The sequence below is a fragment of the Cricetulus griseus genome (assembly GCF_003668045.3).
Source record: "Cricetulus griseus strain 17A/GY chromosome 1 unlocalized genomic scaffold, alternate assembly CriGri-PICRH-1.0 chr1_1, whole genome shotgun sequence".
Taxonomy (NCBI): Eukaryota; Metazoa; Chordata; class Mammalia; order Rodentia; family Cricetidae; genus Cricetulus; species Cricetulus griseus.
Window position 1 is genome coordinate 77,274,855 of NW_023276807.1, and position 18,192 is coordinate 77,293,046.

The window sequence follows — 18,192 nt, forward strand, 5'->3', positions numbered from 1 at the left end:
CATGTTTCTTCCATGAAGGTTTTCTTTATTATGTCTGGAAGATGTTTTCCTCTTCTTATATGTAATTTATTTATCTATGAAATTCATTCAATGACAAGATGCTATTCATGATCTAGATTTTTGTTGATGTCTCTCTTATGGTTTGATAATATGCCACAAAGTTCATGAATTAAAAATTCAATTTTATGATTCATATGTTACTGGTATTTGGAGGTAAGGCTTCCAGGAGTTATCCAGCATTAGATAAATTAATGAGGTTGGGTTCACCAAGAAATTAGTGGGCTTTATAAAAAGAGACATGAGTTAGCATTCTTACTCTGTCTTGCCATGTGATGCCCTTTGCCAGGATAGGATGTAATAAGTTTCAACACCAGATATTGAGCTACATGTTCTTGGTCTTCCCTGCCACAAAAATCAAGAACTAATCCAATCCAATCCAATCCAATCCAATCCAATCCAATCCAATCCAATCAATCAATGTCTTGCATACATGATTATAGGAATAGGAAGCAAGTTAAGACAATTTCAAATCCCTATAAGCCATGTTTTAATTTTTGGTAGTGTCCTCACTACCTTAAAAAAGATGTCTCTTATTTGTAGATTCTGTTTTCTTAGAAAATATGAAGTGAATTTACATTCTCTTCATCGTTGCAGGCTCATCCAAACTTTGGCACTTCAAACCTACAGCATTCCCTTTCCTACCAGGGCAGAGCATTCTGTTAAAGCTCCACGTAGATAAAGAAACAGATCTATAAAAGAATCAAAACGATCAACTGTTGTGCCCAGATTCTGAAGCCTCAAAACCACCATGAGACCAGATCCAATGCAAAAGCAAAGAATCCTAATAATTAGCAAGTTAACTGGGGTTAACTCGGGTCTTCCATCCGTCTGACACAGCGGATGGGGCAGGAAGGACCTCAAGCAGCAGTGGGGCAGGGCATATATTGGGGTAAAGCAAGGGGAGTGTCTGGGGTCCGCTAATTGCACAGCAACAAGTCTCAGGATTGGTGCACCTCAGGGCTTAGGCAGCCTGTCCTTGGTCAACTGCAGCTTCAGGAAGGTTGCTATGCCTAGAGGCCCTTCCAAAGCACTCAGCATTCCACTGTTATCAGTAAAGTACACCCAGAGCCCACCAACTAACTTCTGATTGGTTCCTTACCACATGGAAAGTATCTGGCTTCCTAGTGACTAGGGCAAAATGGGGTGGGGGTGGGGCTCAGCACATCCTGCTGAGTCAGGGGCCTACATCTTGCTGGATCTTTTCTGCAGTCTGCCATGGCTGCCAAAGCCAGGGTGAGGACCTGGACCCTTCACAACCTTAGCCAAGTGGATTTAAAAATCATTCCCCAAATGTTGACTGTGGCCATAACCTGAAAATCAGAACTAACAGATTAGTTTACCCCAGGTAGTTTTAGGATGGCCACTGGCTTCTATATTTGAAGGCCAAAATTAGTTGTTCATTGCATGGGCACAAGGCAGGTCATAGGAAGGCGCTCATTCCCCTATACATGACAGAGTGACCACATGCCTTGCATTTTTCTTAAACTCCGTTAACAATGCACTTGAATAAATTAGAATCCTTTGGAATAACAGAAAAAATTGAAGTAGGAAACAGCGTGAGTCAAGTGCTGCAATTCGGGCAGACGTGAGCTACAGCAATCCTTAGGGACTGACACAGGAGAAAGTGAATTTTCTCCCCTGCATCTTCTCTGCTCTCAGTACACACGCGCAGTCCTCTGGGCTAGGTCACTACAGAGCACCAACTGCAGTATGGGTGAGCGGCTAGCTCCTATGAGAGAAACGCGGGCTCCCGTGGCATCCAAGGCCCTATGGTCACATGGAATCCTGGGACTTGTAGTACACTCCACCCGCTCTTCGCACAAGTTGGTTACAGAGGACTACGATTCCCAGGATGCACACAGAAGAAGCTGGCAGAGAGAGGGGCGGTTTCAGCCCTCGCGGGCGTCTGCGTTTCCTAGCGCCGCGATTTCGCCTAGTAACCCGTCCCCGCGCTGGCCCCGCCTCCGGAGCCCTAGCTGCAGGAAGAGCTGGTCCCCGGGCGCCCCAGTGACGAAGCCTATCCCCCGGTGCTCGGGGCGGGGAGGGAGGGCAGGCAGAGGATTTTGCTGGCTGGTTCGGGATCCCGGACGCATGGCGGGCAGCAGAGGTTAGAGGCGCAGAAAGCAGGGATGCTCCGAGAGAGGCTGGCCCGGGTGGGAGTGTAGGACCCCGCTGGGACGGCGGAGTGCGAGCCAGGGAATCATCCCTGCGACTGGCATCCCTCGGAACCGCCGCGGAAGGCTCCTGGCTGAGCATGGGGTGTCGCTGTCCTGGGGGCCCCACGGGAGACCTCGCCCCCCTTGCCCCCCGACAAGCTATAGGCAGGAACCCGGGAGCCTGCAGGGTCTCTTAGCTACCTCAGATCTTCTTGGGGACAGGGTACTATCATCATCATCATTATATTGTAATTATTATTATTATTATTATTATTATTATTATTATTATTATTATGCCACTTGTTAATTTTTTCTTTTTCTTTTCTTTTCTTCCCCCCCCCCCGCCCTCCCGTCCCCGTCCCCCCGGACCGGGAGCGTTTTAGGTAGCACTCTTCTTTAGTTGCCCTGGTGCCCATTTCCTCTGATTCAGATTTTTTTTTTTTTTTTTAAAAAGACGCTTGCAATTGGAGTTGCTGATTAGGGAGAGCCGCTAAGTTCTTTATTGGTTTCTTTGTGAAGAGAAGGCTCATAGAGGGTATGGGTTTTAAACATATGCATGACAGCTAATTGGAGCATCTAAAAAAATGACCATTTCATATTCGCCCTGGCTTTATAGAGGAAAAAGCAAGTATTATTTCAATTAGATCAGCAACAGCCTGCCAGTAACATTTAGGGCGTATTTCCTATAATTAAGGAGATGATACGGAAGGAGAAAAGGTAGACAATTAAAAAAAAAAAAAACTCCAAAACACAACCCACAACTTGGTTTTAGTTTGGTGATCATTTTCTTGTAGTAGGTGACATGCCAAAAATTCTCTCTCTCCCTCGCTCTCGTATCCTAGATATAGACTGTCAATTTCGGATCCAAGGACGGTGATGGCAAAGCTTACTCCCGCTGCCTATCAGATCAGACCTGTCACAGAATAAATCCCGCCGCCTGCTGCGAAGCCCCTGCGCGCTTCAAACTTGGCGAACTGGGTAATCCGTGTCTGGATATGCAGATCTCTGATTTTAAAGGCGGGGTGACCCCGGGGAGAACCTCTCCCGCGGGCCGAAGCCCGCAGGTGCAGTGAGGCGTGCGCGCGGGTGCTGGCGCCCCCGAAGCTGCCGAGCCCCGGGAGAAGGAGTCGGGGCGTCCAGCGGGCGGGGGGGTCTTGCTGCTGCGCACCGGCGGCGGCTCTTCTCCCGCAGCAGCGGATGATGGTGGCCGGCGTGCTGGGCTGTGCCTGTGCGTCGCCGCGGAAATCTGCGCCCCGCGCTGTACCCTGAACCCTTGCAGGTCCGCCGCAGCCCGAGCCTTGAAGAGGACAGAGCCGACGCGCGGGGCACCGGGGGTCGCGCGGGGTCGGCTTATCATGGCGGATCGGACAGCTCCCAGTTGCCAGCTCCGCCTGGAGTGGGTGTACGGGTACCGGGGTCACCAGTGCCGCAACAACCTGTACTACACCGCTGGCAAAGAGGTGGTTTACTTTGTAGCTGGGGTAGGGGTGGTGTACAACACCCGAGAGCACAGCCAAAAATTCTTCCTGGGACACAACGACGACATTATCAGGTAAGGGGGTGGACTGAGGCGGTGGGAATAACTGGGGTCATGTCTGAGAGCCCTATAGAAAAAATGATTGCCCTAGGGGCCGCTAGAGAAGGGCTGCAGATGCTAGAGCTAGGGAAGAAAAAGGGAGGAAGGTGTAGATGGGAGGGAGATATCTCTGTCCCTTCAGAAGGCTTTAAAGCTCTGCTAAGTGTGTGTTGCTGTTTTGTTCATTCCTGCTACAAGTGGAAAGACTGGATACCTACCTAACACTCATCAATCTTCTCTAGCTAGGTAAATAGGAATAGGACCAATAGATGAACTATGGGTAGCATTTTTGGAGGGCTCCTCAGTAGGTTCCCCAGCAAGCAAGTGGATCCAAAAAAAAAAAAAAAAAAAAAAAGAAAGAAAGAAAGATTGGTACAGGCAGTTTGGAATCTTCATCCCCTAAGCGTTGGACTGGGGGCATTTCTGTAGTGGGTGGGGACTGTTTTCTGGTATTACAGCAGTGTTTTAGTGCCAAAAAACATGCTTACACACTAAATGGATGCTTTCTACAATACCTTTAGAGTTTAAAAGAAAGGCAACGGCTACTGGACAATATAAATCTCACTATCTATCCAACAGAATGGGTACCATTTGGTAGTGGATGGTCTAGGAGTACTCCATTGCACAAAACATTATTTTTAGGGCCCTCTTGTCTAATTAAAGGGGGGCATATTTGATTCTTTGTGCTATTCCCTCCTCTGGACTAGACATAGTTCTCTGCAGCTTTTGTCAACATCTCCTATGGTCAATAAGGTGTGGTTCAGATGCTGCTCATAGGGAATCCCTTTCTGCCTAAGGCAGTTGAGGACTTTGCATGGTATGGGCACCTCCACTCACAGAGACAGTGATTGCTGAAGATTGATGATAAGGAACAGAGACAGTATTTGTACTTTCCAGATGGGTGTGTTTCATTGGTGCAGAGCAGCATCTGCTTTTTCGGGGTATTGTTCCTGTTGCTCTAAATGTGCCTTACACATGGGATAATTGATGAAGTAATGTAATGTCAATGTTCTACCTTCTCAGTGTGAACTTAAAAGATTTGCTCTCTCAATTTGTGTTGTACTTATATCCAATATGATGTTTTTAATTGAATATGGTTACTGAAGGCAAAAAACTTAATCCTTGGAAGTATAGGAGGACACACACACACACACACACACACACACACACACACACACACTTGAGATCTGCCCTCCCCCCTTATTTTTTAAGACAGGACCTCATGCTTGAGCCCAGGTTGGCCTGCAACTCAATATGGAGTCCAGGCTGGTCACAAATGAATGGCAATCCTTCTATCTCAGAGTGCTGAAATTACAAGGGTGAGCCACCACACCCAGCTTGATCTCTACCGTTAGATTTTGAGTACTGGGAGCTCTGAATGTCCTCTAGATTTGGTGGAACTGGCATGTAAAACTTTCTTCAGGTCACATAAGACAAAAGCCCCCTTTCCTTTCCTCCCTGGTTTGGGACAGGTTGTGATTAGGGAATCCTTACTGAGTTCCATCCCACAGATTTTGCTTCACTAATTTCGTGACTGATTATTAAAGGCACAGGTGCAAATGATTAACGGTGACTCATGAAAAGGTTGGATGTTTAAAAATTTAAACCCATTGTGTATTTGCTCTGTCAGTCTTCATGCAGTGCTTTCCATTGCAACATCAAATAAGAAATGGTCCTCTGGGGGTTGGGAAAGAGTAGCAATTAAACAGAAGATTCCCTGGGGTTAAATGATATTAACACGACAGTTCATTGAACTACTTGGGGGGGGGGTTCTTAAAGGAAAAAATGTAAATACACCATTGAAATTGAAGGTGGAAAAAGGGTGTAGTTTCAGTAAACCATTGTGATGATGAGCAGCTGGCCTACAAGGGCTGTGAGGACATCTGGCTGGATGGTTAAAGAAACATTCAGGTTTGAAGAAAAGGCAATGAAATTACAGCTGCCTTACAGGTAGACTTAATTGATGAGGAGGCAAAAGGGATGGTTTATTTTCTGCTCCATTTCTTGAGGTAGTTATCTCTTAGGCTGAAGCCTGGTATGACTTCATAGAAAGGCCTTTAAATTGGCTGGTTCTGTGTTTGTGCAGGTGAGCAGAGAGCATTGACATATATCTTTGCATTTGAAATAAAACTAAGTCTAGTGGATTAAAAACAAAACCCACAGATCTTTATGTAATTAGGGCTGTAAATTGGAATGTGTATGCTGTCATTTTATCTTACACATGTAAACATCTCTGTTTCTGGGAAAGGTGGTGCACAAACCACAATGTACAATCTTTTATCTTCATGCATTTCAATTCATCTCTGTATACCATAGTATACCCCTGTTTTTCCACTTAAAATATTGAAGTTTGTCATTGAATGGGGTTGGCTGTAGTAGCCAAGGTTTGGGTGCAAAAAAATACTTTGTCTTTTTAAATCATTACTCGAATATTAAAACTCTTGATGTCAGCAAATAAGGTAGTGCAATTACTGTCCACTTGGTCCCCGAGCTGAAGGGAATGTACATACTCATAAATTTGATACTTTTTTTAAAAAATGCAGCTTTGCCTGGAATATTAGCTACAAAGCAGCCTATCATATATTGACAACATACTCCATTTTATAATACTGTATATGTAGGGTTTGGCAGAGCTCATTAGGGCTCAGCATGTGTCCTTTTGCTTTGACAGGATGCATATTTTAAGGCAGATTTTTAGAAGTGTTGCTATGCGAGGCATAATGTGATTTGCTGGATAAGGAGGCTTAGTTTCATTCTCTTGAATGCCTTTCAGTGCAGATAATAGATGAGAGAATGATGCCATCTTTTAGTCTTGATAACACTGTGATGAGACAAGTAAATACCTAAACTGGTATTTTCTGTTGGGCTGATGAGACTCAATTTGGATTTGAAGGCAAGGAGGTGGTGAGTGATGCTGACTGGGATAATTACTGCTTTGCTTTCCTGATCTGGCAGAGAAACTTGAGACAGAGAGTGAATAGATAGAAGAAAAGTTATCTGTACATTCATAACCTTCCTTTTCCTGTTCACAGTGACATTTGTCTCCACCCTCTGCATTCTTATATTTCTTCTAGATAATTCCTATCCTCCATTTTATATTCTTATTTATTCATTTGACTTCCTGTTGCAGGGGAGGTTCAGCTGCAGTGCTATCTTAGGGAAAAGGACACTGACTTTTTTACATCAGAAACAAGTGGGAAGAACCCCACTACAGTCTACTAGAAGCATCCAAGGAGTTTGTGACCTCTCTTGGCCTTCTTTGTGAATGGAGCTGTCTACACCCAAATTTCAGCATTGTTGGGATGATTAGAAATAATGTATGTGAATTATTGGGGAGGTCACCCTTAGTAGGCATCAGTGTCATCAGTAAAACAGCTTTTAATTTATAAAATGGGATTTAGAGTTATTTGTAGTGTTGTTGAGGGTGCATAGAAGGTCCCCACAGTATATGAGTCATCACAGGGACTATGCTTGTATCCATACTCTGGGCAGTCCCATCTGCTTCAGTATAACCTTTAACCATGAGACCTTTCACCTTACTCAGACAGAGAATACCATGTACTCTTCAGGCTTTGCAGGGATATCTGGTACCACTGTGTTATTCCAAACCTGTAGAGGAAATAGCTCCTCGATGCTGAGAGTTAACATTCCCAGAGGGTTGCTGACCCCCACTTACTGACAAGATAGATAAAGTACAGAGGTGTTAAAGGTTTTGTACATGGTGAGCAGCAAGCTGGCTCTAGATTGGGAATTGGAGTCAAGGTGGTCTGATTCCAAAACCCAAAGCTGTTATTCTAGGCTGTTGTTCTTGGTCGCTGTGGTTCCTATCATTGTGCTGGTTGCTTATAGGGGCCCAATAAACTTGTTCTCTTTGTAGCTCCAGTCATCATCAGTTGGCCTATAAATTCTGGGCTTATGTTTAAGAGCCCTTGAGATCTCAGTCTAGCCAGAGAATGTTCAAGTTCACTTTAGCAGCAGCACCAGCCTTGAAACAATGATCATCTGGTGAAAATGCTTAATTAAAAAAAGTTTAGAAGTCTAAACTGTGCCAGGCTAAAGTAATCTAATGTTGCAACAATAACTGAAGTTGTTGAGTTTGAAGTGAGCAGTTTAATGGCCATGGCTGAGCCTCAACTGTCTGGTAAGTGGGTTCCCATGTAGGTCCGGGTATGTAACTTTGTATTTTGAGTAAGGGAAACCTAGAGATACCTATAAAGAACTAAATCGTGGGTTGGGAATGAAGCTCAGTGATACAGCTCTAGTGTGTACAAGGCTCTGGTTTAAATCCTTGGACCACAAAAAGGAGATAGGAATAGGAGAAGAAAGAGGTGCAGAGAAGGAGGGTAGCAGTGGAGAGAATATGAATTAAACCTTTATCTGATTGAAGTCAGTGCTCCTTGCCACTGTATGAGGCAATTATGTGTATGGCATCACTTTCTTGGTGGTAACTTCAGTTTGCAGGTTGTCTCCAGGAAGGATATAGATTTAAAACATTTAGCTTGGATCCCACTCTTTTGTGTATTAGCAAGATCATGAAACAAAAGGTTTATTTGTTTATTTTAGACATTGTCTTTCTTTATAGTGTAGTCTGACCTGAAACTTGCTATCTAGCTCAAACTGCCTTCACTTTGAGACCCTCCTGCCATGGTCTTCTGGATGCTGTGATTACAGGTGTGTGCTCCTACACTTAATGTGCTGTTGATAAGTGTCCTATTGTTGTTATTAATGAACTACAGACTATTTGATGATTTTTACTAGGATTTATTTATTCTCTAATTTTAATTTTTTTCATTTTTTATTCATCAGAAACTCATATTGTGTCTAAATGTTCCTGGTGCAAGAGTGTGCCAGAGAATCCCTGGGTACTTCTGGTGTGGAGGCTGTCAGTGAGTGCAGATAACATGGTGGATATGGATGGTTGTAAGTGCTAAGGGGCAGACAGAGAGTGCAGACAACATGGTGGATGTGGATGGTTGTAAGTGCTAAGGGGCAGACAAAGAGGAGCTGGGTTGAGTGGGTATATGGGAGTGTGGTCATATATTATTTATGATTTATTTAAGCTTGTCTTAGGGTACAGAAAGCAAAGCTAGCCACAAGCCATAGAGCCAGGCAATGGTGATACACACCTTTAATCCCAGGACTCAAGAGACATGCAGATGGATCTCTGTTAGTTCAAGGCCACACTGAGCTACATGAAATTGATCCAGTCTTAAAGAGAAACAGCTTACACAATGGTGAGCTCAGCACTTTGGATCACATTCCTTTAATCCCAGCACTAGGGAGGTATAAAAGGAAGAGCCAAAGGGTCACATGAGAGATTTATTCTCCAGCCACACTGAGGAGAGGACAGTTATTTCAGCCTGAGGTAGAGGTAAGAGCTAGTGGCTGGCTCCTTTGCTTTTCTGATCTTCAGCTTGAAGCTTGAACCCCGATATCAGTCTTTGGGTCTTTTATTATTCATGCTAAATGGGAGTGACTTCAGAGAATGTTTCTAGCATATCTATCCAGGGAGATGGCATTTAAAGTTGGGGTCTGAAGGGACCAAATACTGCAAATGTGGTGGCAGAGGAAGGGATGTGCAAATACATCAGAGTGGGAAAGAACTTGGTACCCAGAAATCTGGTGTTAGAGACCCAGAGAAAGACCAAGGACATCTCAGTTCTCAACCAGGTCACTAATGCCTCATGGGTTTTGGTACCATATGTCCTAGATTTCCCAGGACAGTCATTCCATTATTGTCATGAATACAGTTTTTCTTATTAGCTATCAGTGTCAATTTTAAATTCAGAAATATGAACACTTTTTTTTACTTGAAAATGTGATTACAATCTTATAACTCCTTGCAAACTTCGCACTGAACTTTCCTGTCATATGCAGAGTGAAATCAACCAAGCAATGCCGGTGGTCATACAGGCAGAGTTCACTATGGCAAAGCAAAACTTGAACATGGTAGGTTCTGTAAGTGGGCTGTGCTGGAGGATTCTCCTTTCCCCAAGGATCTGAACCTCCCTGTAATGGTAGTGACTTGGTCACAATGGAAGGGAAGCTACAGGAAAGCTGACTTGCTGACTTGGTTCCCCAATGATGCTATTTGAGAAGCTACTCTTTAGTCCATGGATTATATACTTTCAGCAGTCAGGCTTGTAGGTGTATTTGAGTTTGTCAAATATGGATTGGTTTTAAGTCTAACTAAAGTTTTGAGAACAAACAGCTTCCAGATATTGTGCATGGGGGTTACTTGGTGAGATCAAGATTGTGCCAGCAGGTCTGTGAGGGCCACGTGCTGAGATCTTCCCAGCTCCTAGCTGATGCTGGTGCTGTTTGCCCACAGAGGACACCTCAGAAGTCAGCTTTAAAGGAATTACTGGTATGCTTCAGAACTCAGCACACAAGTGTTTTTCAGCTGGAAAGATATTGCAAGCTATCAGAATTTTAATCAACTATATATCTATATATGAAATGAATATTTACCACAATTTTATATCAATAGTCCCCCTTTCCAGTTGCATTTATATTGAGTTCAGCATTTGTCCACTCCCCAAAAGAACCAAGTAGTTACTGATTAAAACAAGTTAAAGAGATATCAGAAGATTTCCCCTTGTTGGTGACGTTAAGACTCACTCCACAGTCTTTGTGTGGACATGCTTGCTAGTCTTTTGGATAACTAGGAGTAGAATAGCTGGGTCATATGGTAAGTCTATGTTTAACTTCATTTCTTACAGGTTTTTTTTTTTTGCCGGGAATGGGGGCTTGGGGGGATGGGGGTTCACTAGGTAGACCAGGCTGGCCTCAAATTCACAGGAATCTACCTGCCTCTCTCTCCAGGAGTGCTGGGACTAAAGGGGTGGCCACCATACCTAGCTCCTTTGCTTAACTATTTGAAGTACTGCCAAGCTGTTTTCCAATATATCACTCTATTTTTCAGGTCTGTAGGACCACAGGCTTGCTAAACTCTTGATTTTAGCCATCATACTCAGTATGAAATGGTGTCTTATTTGTATTTCCCTAATAACTAATATCATTCACATTTTCATATACTGATTGTTACCTATTATACAACAGGTATTGTCTTTGGGGAAAACATCTATTCAAATCCTTTCCCAATCACATTTATCTTTTTATTAATGAGTTGTAAGAGTTATTTCTATATTCTGAATGTAGGCCTTCAGTGTATAACTTACAAATATTCCCTTTCATTGAGTTGTCTTCACTTTTTTGATGGTGTCCCTTGATGTGTGAAGGCTTTAAAATTTGGTGATATCAGTTTATTTTTTGTTTTCTTGTTCTTTTGATATTCTATTTAATAAACCTTCATCCAATCGAAGATCATTAAAAATTTCTTCCTGTTTTATTCTAATAGTTTTGTGGTTTTAGTATCCAACTCTTAGATTAGTTTGATGGCTCATTTCAGGTTACAACATAGTGTAAGGTAGGAGTCCAGATCCAGGGTTCTGCATGCAGGTATCCAGTTGTGCTCCTTCTATATGTTGAGATTAAATTTTCCCTGTGAAATTACACTGGATTCCCACATCACTGAATTTTTCTGGGGGCCCATTCCTTCCATAGAAGATACTGAAGTGGGGCACAGTAATAACCATTAAAAAGTTTAGCCTACAAGCTGGAGAAATGGCTCTATAGTTAGGAGCACACACTGCTCCCCCGGAAGACCTGATTCCTATGCCAAGCATCCACACCAGGTGGCTCACAACCACTCTGGTTCTGATGGGATCCAAGATCTCTGGCTTCTACAGACACCTGCACACCCATGCACATACCTACACAAAGACACACATACACATACTTAAAAAGAAATAAATCTTTAAAAAGATTAACCTAGAAGTGATAGAAGTCAGCGGCTTTGGATGCTGTTCGATATTGGTCAAAGACATCATATTCTAAAGAATCTGAAGATTTTATTCATTTGTAGAATGGAGCCATTTACATTTGGAGAAACTGGTTTAGAGCAAGCTGCAGTCAAGACAATAGATTTGTTTACTCACAAAGTAGTTTTTTTAAAAAAATGAATTTGCAGATTCCAGCCTTGCTGTGGGAGGTGAGTCTATTGAGAATGTAAAGGCAGTTATAGAAGGTGACTTTAGGTTTTACCTCTTCTTCCAAAGCTTTTTTTTTTTGAGACACTGTCTCGTGTAGTTTAGACTAGCCTCCCCTCACCATGTAGTTGAGGAGGACCCAAAACTCCTGATTTTCCTGCCTTTGTCCCCCAAGTACTGGGATTGCAAACATGTGCTATCACACCCAGTTCCGCTGATATCTATCTCTTTTTTGGATCTTTCCTGTCTTCACTCAAAGGGAGGCAGGGTGATGATCTCAACCCAGAAACTCAAGGATTCTGGGATTTGCCTTTGGTTCTCTGCCACTCCCTTTCTCATCCCCTGGGAGCACGTGATCTACTTCTGGAGGTGAAAGGCGCTCTCTCTCACTGTACACACATAGACTTGTTCTGTTTTGTTTGAATCTGGATGCCACCCTGGGCTTTACATGCCAGGCAAGTGCTCTATCATAAAATTATTTATTTTAAGACAAGAGCTTTCTCTTTGGAGTGGGGGGCTTAATTGCTATTGAATAATGCCATTAAAACATTACACTATGCTCAGTGTTAGTTAATTTTATAGGTAAGACTAAAACAACACCTGTGAGAACCGTCAAGGGGGGCCTTATCACATGACAAGGAAGTCTTTTGGACCTTGTTCAGGGCATGCCGTTGCCTCTCAGGCACTGCACAGATGCCAGACAGCTAGACTTCTACTATTTCATTTCCTTGCAGGTCTTCCTGTCCACCACAGAGATTGACATCTTTGCTTTTTTAATTTTCCTGGCTCTAGAATGACTGTTTAACTTAATGATTTGTTTTGAACATGGCTGTTGCCTAGTCTTTCTCAGTCCCTGGTCCTAAAAAAGCAACTGAAACTTTTTCTTTTGAGTCTTAATTCCAAATTCCCAGGAAAGAGAATCTAATTGACTTAGTATGGGTTGAGATTGACCTAGTCCAACAAGGTGTATTCTAGAGGGTGAAACTACCTTTCAAAGGGCTTTTGCTACAGGAAGGTCCTCTAATAAAGGGCCCTGCACTGAAGAAGAATGTACACTAGCTTCACCAGAGAAAACAGGCAGGGAAGAAGAAGAACTGAGTGATGAGAAATACCAAGACAAGGACCAGAAGGAACGTTAAACAGAATCTAAATTCAGAATACAAGGGATAGTTCTTGGGATTTTCAGTTCCCGTAAGAGGGCAGGCCACAGTGCCTCGAGTGCTGGCCCATCCCTAAACATGTCTCCCAGCTGCTTGATATGACCTCTGTCTTCTCTGCTAATACAGCCTTTCCCTTCCTTCAGTCTTAAAGAAAGTGCCACTTTTTCCTTGAAGCCCTGCCGACGGCTCCAGCTATTTTAAGCCTCCTTTTCGCCACAAGCTCAGACCACGGTACACATGCTTTCCTTGTAGGACCATTGTGTCACGGTACATTATCATGTTGCTTTTATTGCCCTCTCTCTCCACCTGGCTTCAGTTCCATGTGTGTCCCTATGCCTAGCAGCTTCACTGGGACACAGTAAATGTCTGATATATTTTATTTGCTCTTTGATTTCCTTTCCAATTAGTTGGCATTAATGATGGATGATGATTTCCATCAAAATTGTTTTATATGTACTTTGTGAGGAGAAAAATCTCGAAAATATTCTCAGCTGGGATTGATAGGAAGAATTCAGAGTTTTAATTTTTTGGGGGGGTGCTGAGTGTGGAAGCGTTCATCTATACTTTTAATATTTATGAGAAGCAGAAGCAGGAGGATCATCAGTTAGAGGTCAACCTGTGCCATATAGGGAGACTCTGACTTAAAAGAGAAAAGGAAAGAAAAATTTTAATAATGACAACGATCGTTATTGTAATGCTTTAAAATCTGACACAGAATTTCCTTTGTTTTCTTCTTCTACTGCTCTGTTGGTCTGGAGAGAGAATGTGGCCATTAAGAACACCATGCTCTCTACTGAGATATAGGCTGGAACCTTACAATGTACACTGACTGGTTTTTGAAACTTGATTGAATTAAGTAACACAGAGGAACTAGCTGGGTTAGTGAGTGCCACTGGAGCACCTTGGTGTGCCTGTGAGCATGTTCCAGGAGAGGGTTAACTGGGGCAATGAGCTGCCCTGAGAGCAGCTGGCACTGTCCCATAAGCTGGTATCCTGGAGTGAGTAAAAGGGAAAGGAAGAATGTCACTGGATTCCAGGATCTTTGCTTTCCACCACGTGGACAGGAGCTTGTCTATCAGCTAAAACAAATCTTTTTTTCTCTTGTGATACTTCTTGTCAAGTGTTTAGTCATAGCAACGAAAAAAGCTACCAATGCATAATGAATGAATCATTCTTTCTGATGATTTGTGTTTAAGTCTTCCTTCCTTCCTTCCTTCCTTCCTTCCTTCCTTCCTTCCTTTCTCTTTCTCTTTCCTCTATCCTTTGTTCCTTCATTCCTTCCTCCTTTTTTTCTTTCTTCTTGACTGCATTATAAGGAAAATTTTGGCTTACATACTTCTCTGACTTAGGAAATACATAGTCTTTAAATAACTTTTGAGAATACAATCAAATGTTTACAAGAGGGAAATGAAGTCCAGATGTGTGCATAGATTGTAAGGTAGTACCTGCCACCTCTAACTGAAGTTGCTTTTCCTGGCACAGGAGAGTTTGATCCAAAGATCCAGAAGTGGTGACTCAAAGTTGGAAGTTCTGTGTGAGGCAGTGGATCTCAACCACTGGGAGTCAGATGACACTTTCGCAGTGGTTGCCTAAGACCACCTGAAAACAAGACATTTTCATTGTGATCCATAATAGTACCAAAATTACAGTTATGAAGTAGCAACAAAAATAATTTTATGGAGCCGGGCATTGGTGGCGCATGTCTTTAATCCCAGCACTCGGGAGGCAGAGGCAGGCAGATCTCTGTGAGTTGGAGGCCAGCCTGGTGGTCTCCAGAGCGAGTGCCAGGATAGGCTCCAAAGCTACACAAAGAAACCCTGTTTTGAAAAACCAAAAAAAAAAATAATAATAATTTTATGGACAGAGGTTAGCAGAACATGAGAACTACACTAAAATGTCACAGCATTAGGAAGTTTGAGAACCACTGGTTTAAGTGGTTGAAGAGTGTGACCTTTGAAGGATAATGGGCTGTTTCACAGGCAGGATAAAGATAGGAGGGAAGGAGGGACAACAGGGAAGAAACAGCTTGTGCAGAGGACTGGGACTTACAAGAGAAGGGCCTTGGAGAAGGTAGGTCAGTATTGCTGTGGTGCAGGATGAGAGCAAGTGGAAGATGAAGTTAGGGAGGAGGACTGGAGGAATCACCAAAGGATTCACAGCTCATTCCATAAATGTTGATGATCAGTGAGACTTATCAGGGTAGACAAGGCCAGTTTGCCAGTTTACATTTTAGGATGATCATTGAAGAATTTTGACTTTGTTGGCCTTTTCTTCAGGATTTCTTATGATTATTTATTCATCTAATATTAAACTTCCCGAGAGAGGGAGACAGAGCAATATATATAGATATAGATATAGATATAGATATAGATATAGATATAGATAGATATATAGAGAGAGGTAGCATGGCATTGTTAATGGGGATTGGTGCATACAACACTGACTTCTGCACTAGTTCCATCTGTCATCAAGCCTGTGACTTTTCTGGGTCTATGACTTCTAAAATCCCTTTTGATGAAGATGCTGAGATTCTTGGTTGTCATCATTTACAACTCCATTTCCTTATTTTTATGTATTCTTCAACATACTGAATGGGTTTCTAGTTCTATCAGCCACAGGAATTACTCTGGAATTGCTCCAAGGCCGTCTGGTGCTGAGTAGAATTGGATCCTGTTTAACTCTGTAGTGTTTGGTGGAGTGACCATCACTTCTACCAAGCACATTGCTTCTTTTTCCCAGTTATTTAAGAACCCCTGGCTGTCTCTGACTGTCATCCATTGGTCCATTCTTCCATACAGTGACTCCCCAATATCATTTATCAGATTCTCCTGCTAAAACTTCATGGCCTCAAGCTAACCATGAGAAAATAGACCAAGGGAAATTAAGGAACATTTTACAACACATCTGATCTGTTCTTGGAAAAAGAATTTCGTTTTCCTAAAAGACAAAAACAAGTCCAGTGTTCAGATTTGCAAAGGATGAAAAGATACTCTATTGACTGCAATGTATGGTCTTGGGTTGGGGTGGAGAGTGGTTGTTGCTTAAAAAGGAGGGCATCCAGATTGCTCGGTGCTTAAAGGCATGTGCCACCAAACCTCATGACCTGAATTTGATCCCTGGAGCCCATGCGGTGGAAGGAGAAGACCATCTTCTGCAAACTGTCTTTGACATCCACTTCCATGCCATGCATGTGCAATCCAACCCTCAATAAATAGCATTTAAAAAAATTTAAAAAGAACCCTTGTTTTAGTGGAATGAAAAAGCCTTACAATAAAGTTTTCCTGAGTGTTTACCATGTTCTGTATACTCCACGATGTGCTGAGGATCCAAAACTGAATAATATCTGCCTCCTCTCAAAAAATCATAAGGAAATTTTCAGCATACATGAACAGCTGGGTGTCTACACTGTGGCCAAAAGCCTTTGGGAGCCTCAGAGTGTGTATCTAACCCATTAAAGACTGAGGGAAGTTGCCAGAGAAGACTCTTTGGAGAAAGCATCATTTGATTTAGGTTCCAAGGTAGTTTCTCTGGCTGAAGTATCTGGATGAGATGGTCCAGAGACTATTTAGTGCTGGTTCTATGCATTGGTGGCACAGACCTTTAGTCTCAGCACTTGGGAGGCAGAGGCAGGCAGATCTCTGTGAGTTCAAGGCCAGCCTGGTCTACATAGTGAGTTCTAGGACAGCCAAGGATACACAGGGAAACTCTGGTTTGAAAAAAAAAGTGCTGTGCTGGTATAAAATAAAATAATCAAGGTGCTCTGCAAAGATAACAATGAGTATATCCCAATCTCTGGTGAGTAGATGGGAAGGACAGAATGAAGAAAGATTCTGATATAGCCTTGGTTGGATGTAGTTATCATTAAAACAGAACAAGGGGAGATTCAAGGTCAGGGAAAGAGGAGTTCAGCTATGCACATATGGTCATGCTGTGGATAGTGATGTTTGGTGATGGATTATATGGATTGGTGATCCCAATAAGATTATGTAGGATTTGAAAAATACCTCTTACCTACTGATGTCATAGCTGTCTCTGCAATGGAACTCTTGACATTGTAGTGTAGCATACCGCTCATGTTTGTGGTGATGCCACAAACAAAGCTACTATGCATCCGGTTGTGTATAGCACATACACCTATGTACAGCATATAGCTACTTGATAAATAAGAGGCTGTTATTGACTTACATATGTATTTCGCACATTTGTTGTTTTAGAATATACTTATATTTTAAAATGCTTACCATGAAGCAGCATGCCATCCCGATTGCATTAAGAGACCTTGTTGAGGCATTGACTTATACCCTCCTAGTCTGTACACTCTGGCAGCCACCTATTGATGAAATTGCATGACAATGTAGCTCTCAGAATGTGTCCTAGAGTGAAGCATGACTACGTTTATGTTGAGATGTCTCTGATATATCCTACAGATACATTTAGATGAGGGAGAGAGCAGTTGCAGTGTATAGGAATGGATGAGATAACTCAGAGTGTAGGGAGAAAACAGAGGAGGTCAGAGTCAGGTGTTCAAGAAAGATCAACTTAAGAGACCATCAGGAAAAGAAGTGCTTATAAAAGATGGTCACAGGCTAGGAGATAAATGAGGGGTGTGGTATGTTCTGGAAACCAAGAGTGGGAGATAAAAGATAGTCACAGGGTAGGGGAAAAATGAGGGGTGTGGCATGTCCTGGAAACCAAGAGTGAGGATATCAAGGAGATGCTCCACTGTTTGAGTGGAGTAGGATGGTGGAAGCCTGGAACACTGCCCAGGGAGTTAATGATGGAGAGGTGAGTAGAGACTTGCTTTTACTATACCAGTGGGGAAATTTTCCCTCTGGGTTGTATCTGCATCTGACTTTTTTTTAAATTTATTTATTAGTTCTAGTTAGGGAACAAGCTTGTTTCACATGTAAGTCCCTTCTCCCTCTCCCTCCCCTTGCATCTGACTTTTAAACATTCCATTATCGCAGCTAGAATGTCCAAAGGGTATTTCCTTTTAACTTTACATTTCATTTTGCATTTTCTTAATACATGCTTCTCATGCTCCAGTGGATTTCATGCCACAGTGGTGATGAGCAGTGATGAGCAGGATCCAGCTTAATGGCTTCTTTCCCCAGCAATGCTCTTCTGGAAATAAGAGATTCTGTGGCAGGTAGCGCTTCTTGGTGAAAAGCCTTGCGAGCCTGTTCTGC

General features: G+C 42.8%; 1 protein-coding gene across 4 annotated transcripts in view; it reads left to right on the plus strand.

Annotated features, from left to right (window-relative positions):
* The first annotated feature begins 2,010 nt into the window (after positions 1–2,010).
* The window catches only part of Eml6 (EMAP like 6), a 252,483-nt gene continuing 236,301 nt past the window's right edge, over positions 2,011–18,192 (plus strand). For 2 of the 4 annotated variants that reach the window (XM_035452556.1, XM_035452555.1), the window contains exons 1-2: positions 2,011–2,167; positions 3,059–3,768. In XM_035452556.1, coding sequence (XP_035308447.1) covers positions 3,572–3,768 — 197 coding nt within the window. In that variant the 5' untranslated portion in view covers positions 2,011–2,167; positions 3,059–3,571. Of the gene's footprint in view, positions 2,168–2,205; positions 2,465–3,058; positions 3,769–18,192 lie in introns of those variants that run through there. The other 2 variants (XM_027387940.2, XM_035452554.1) reach the window with 2 other exon arrangements.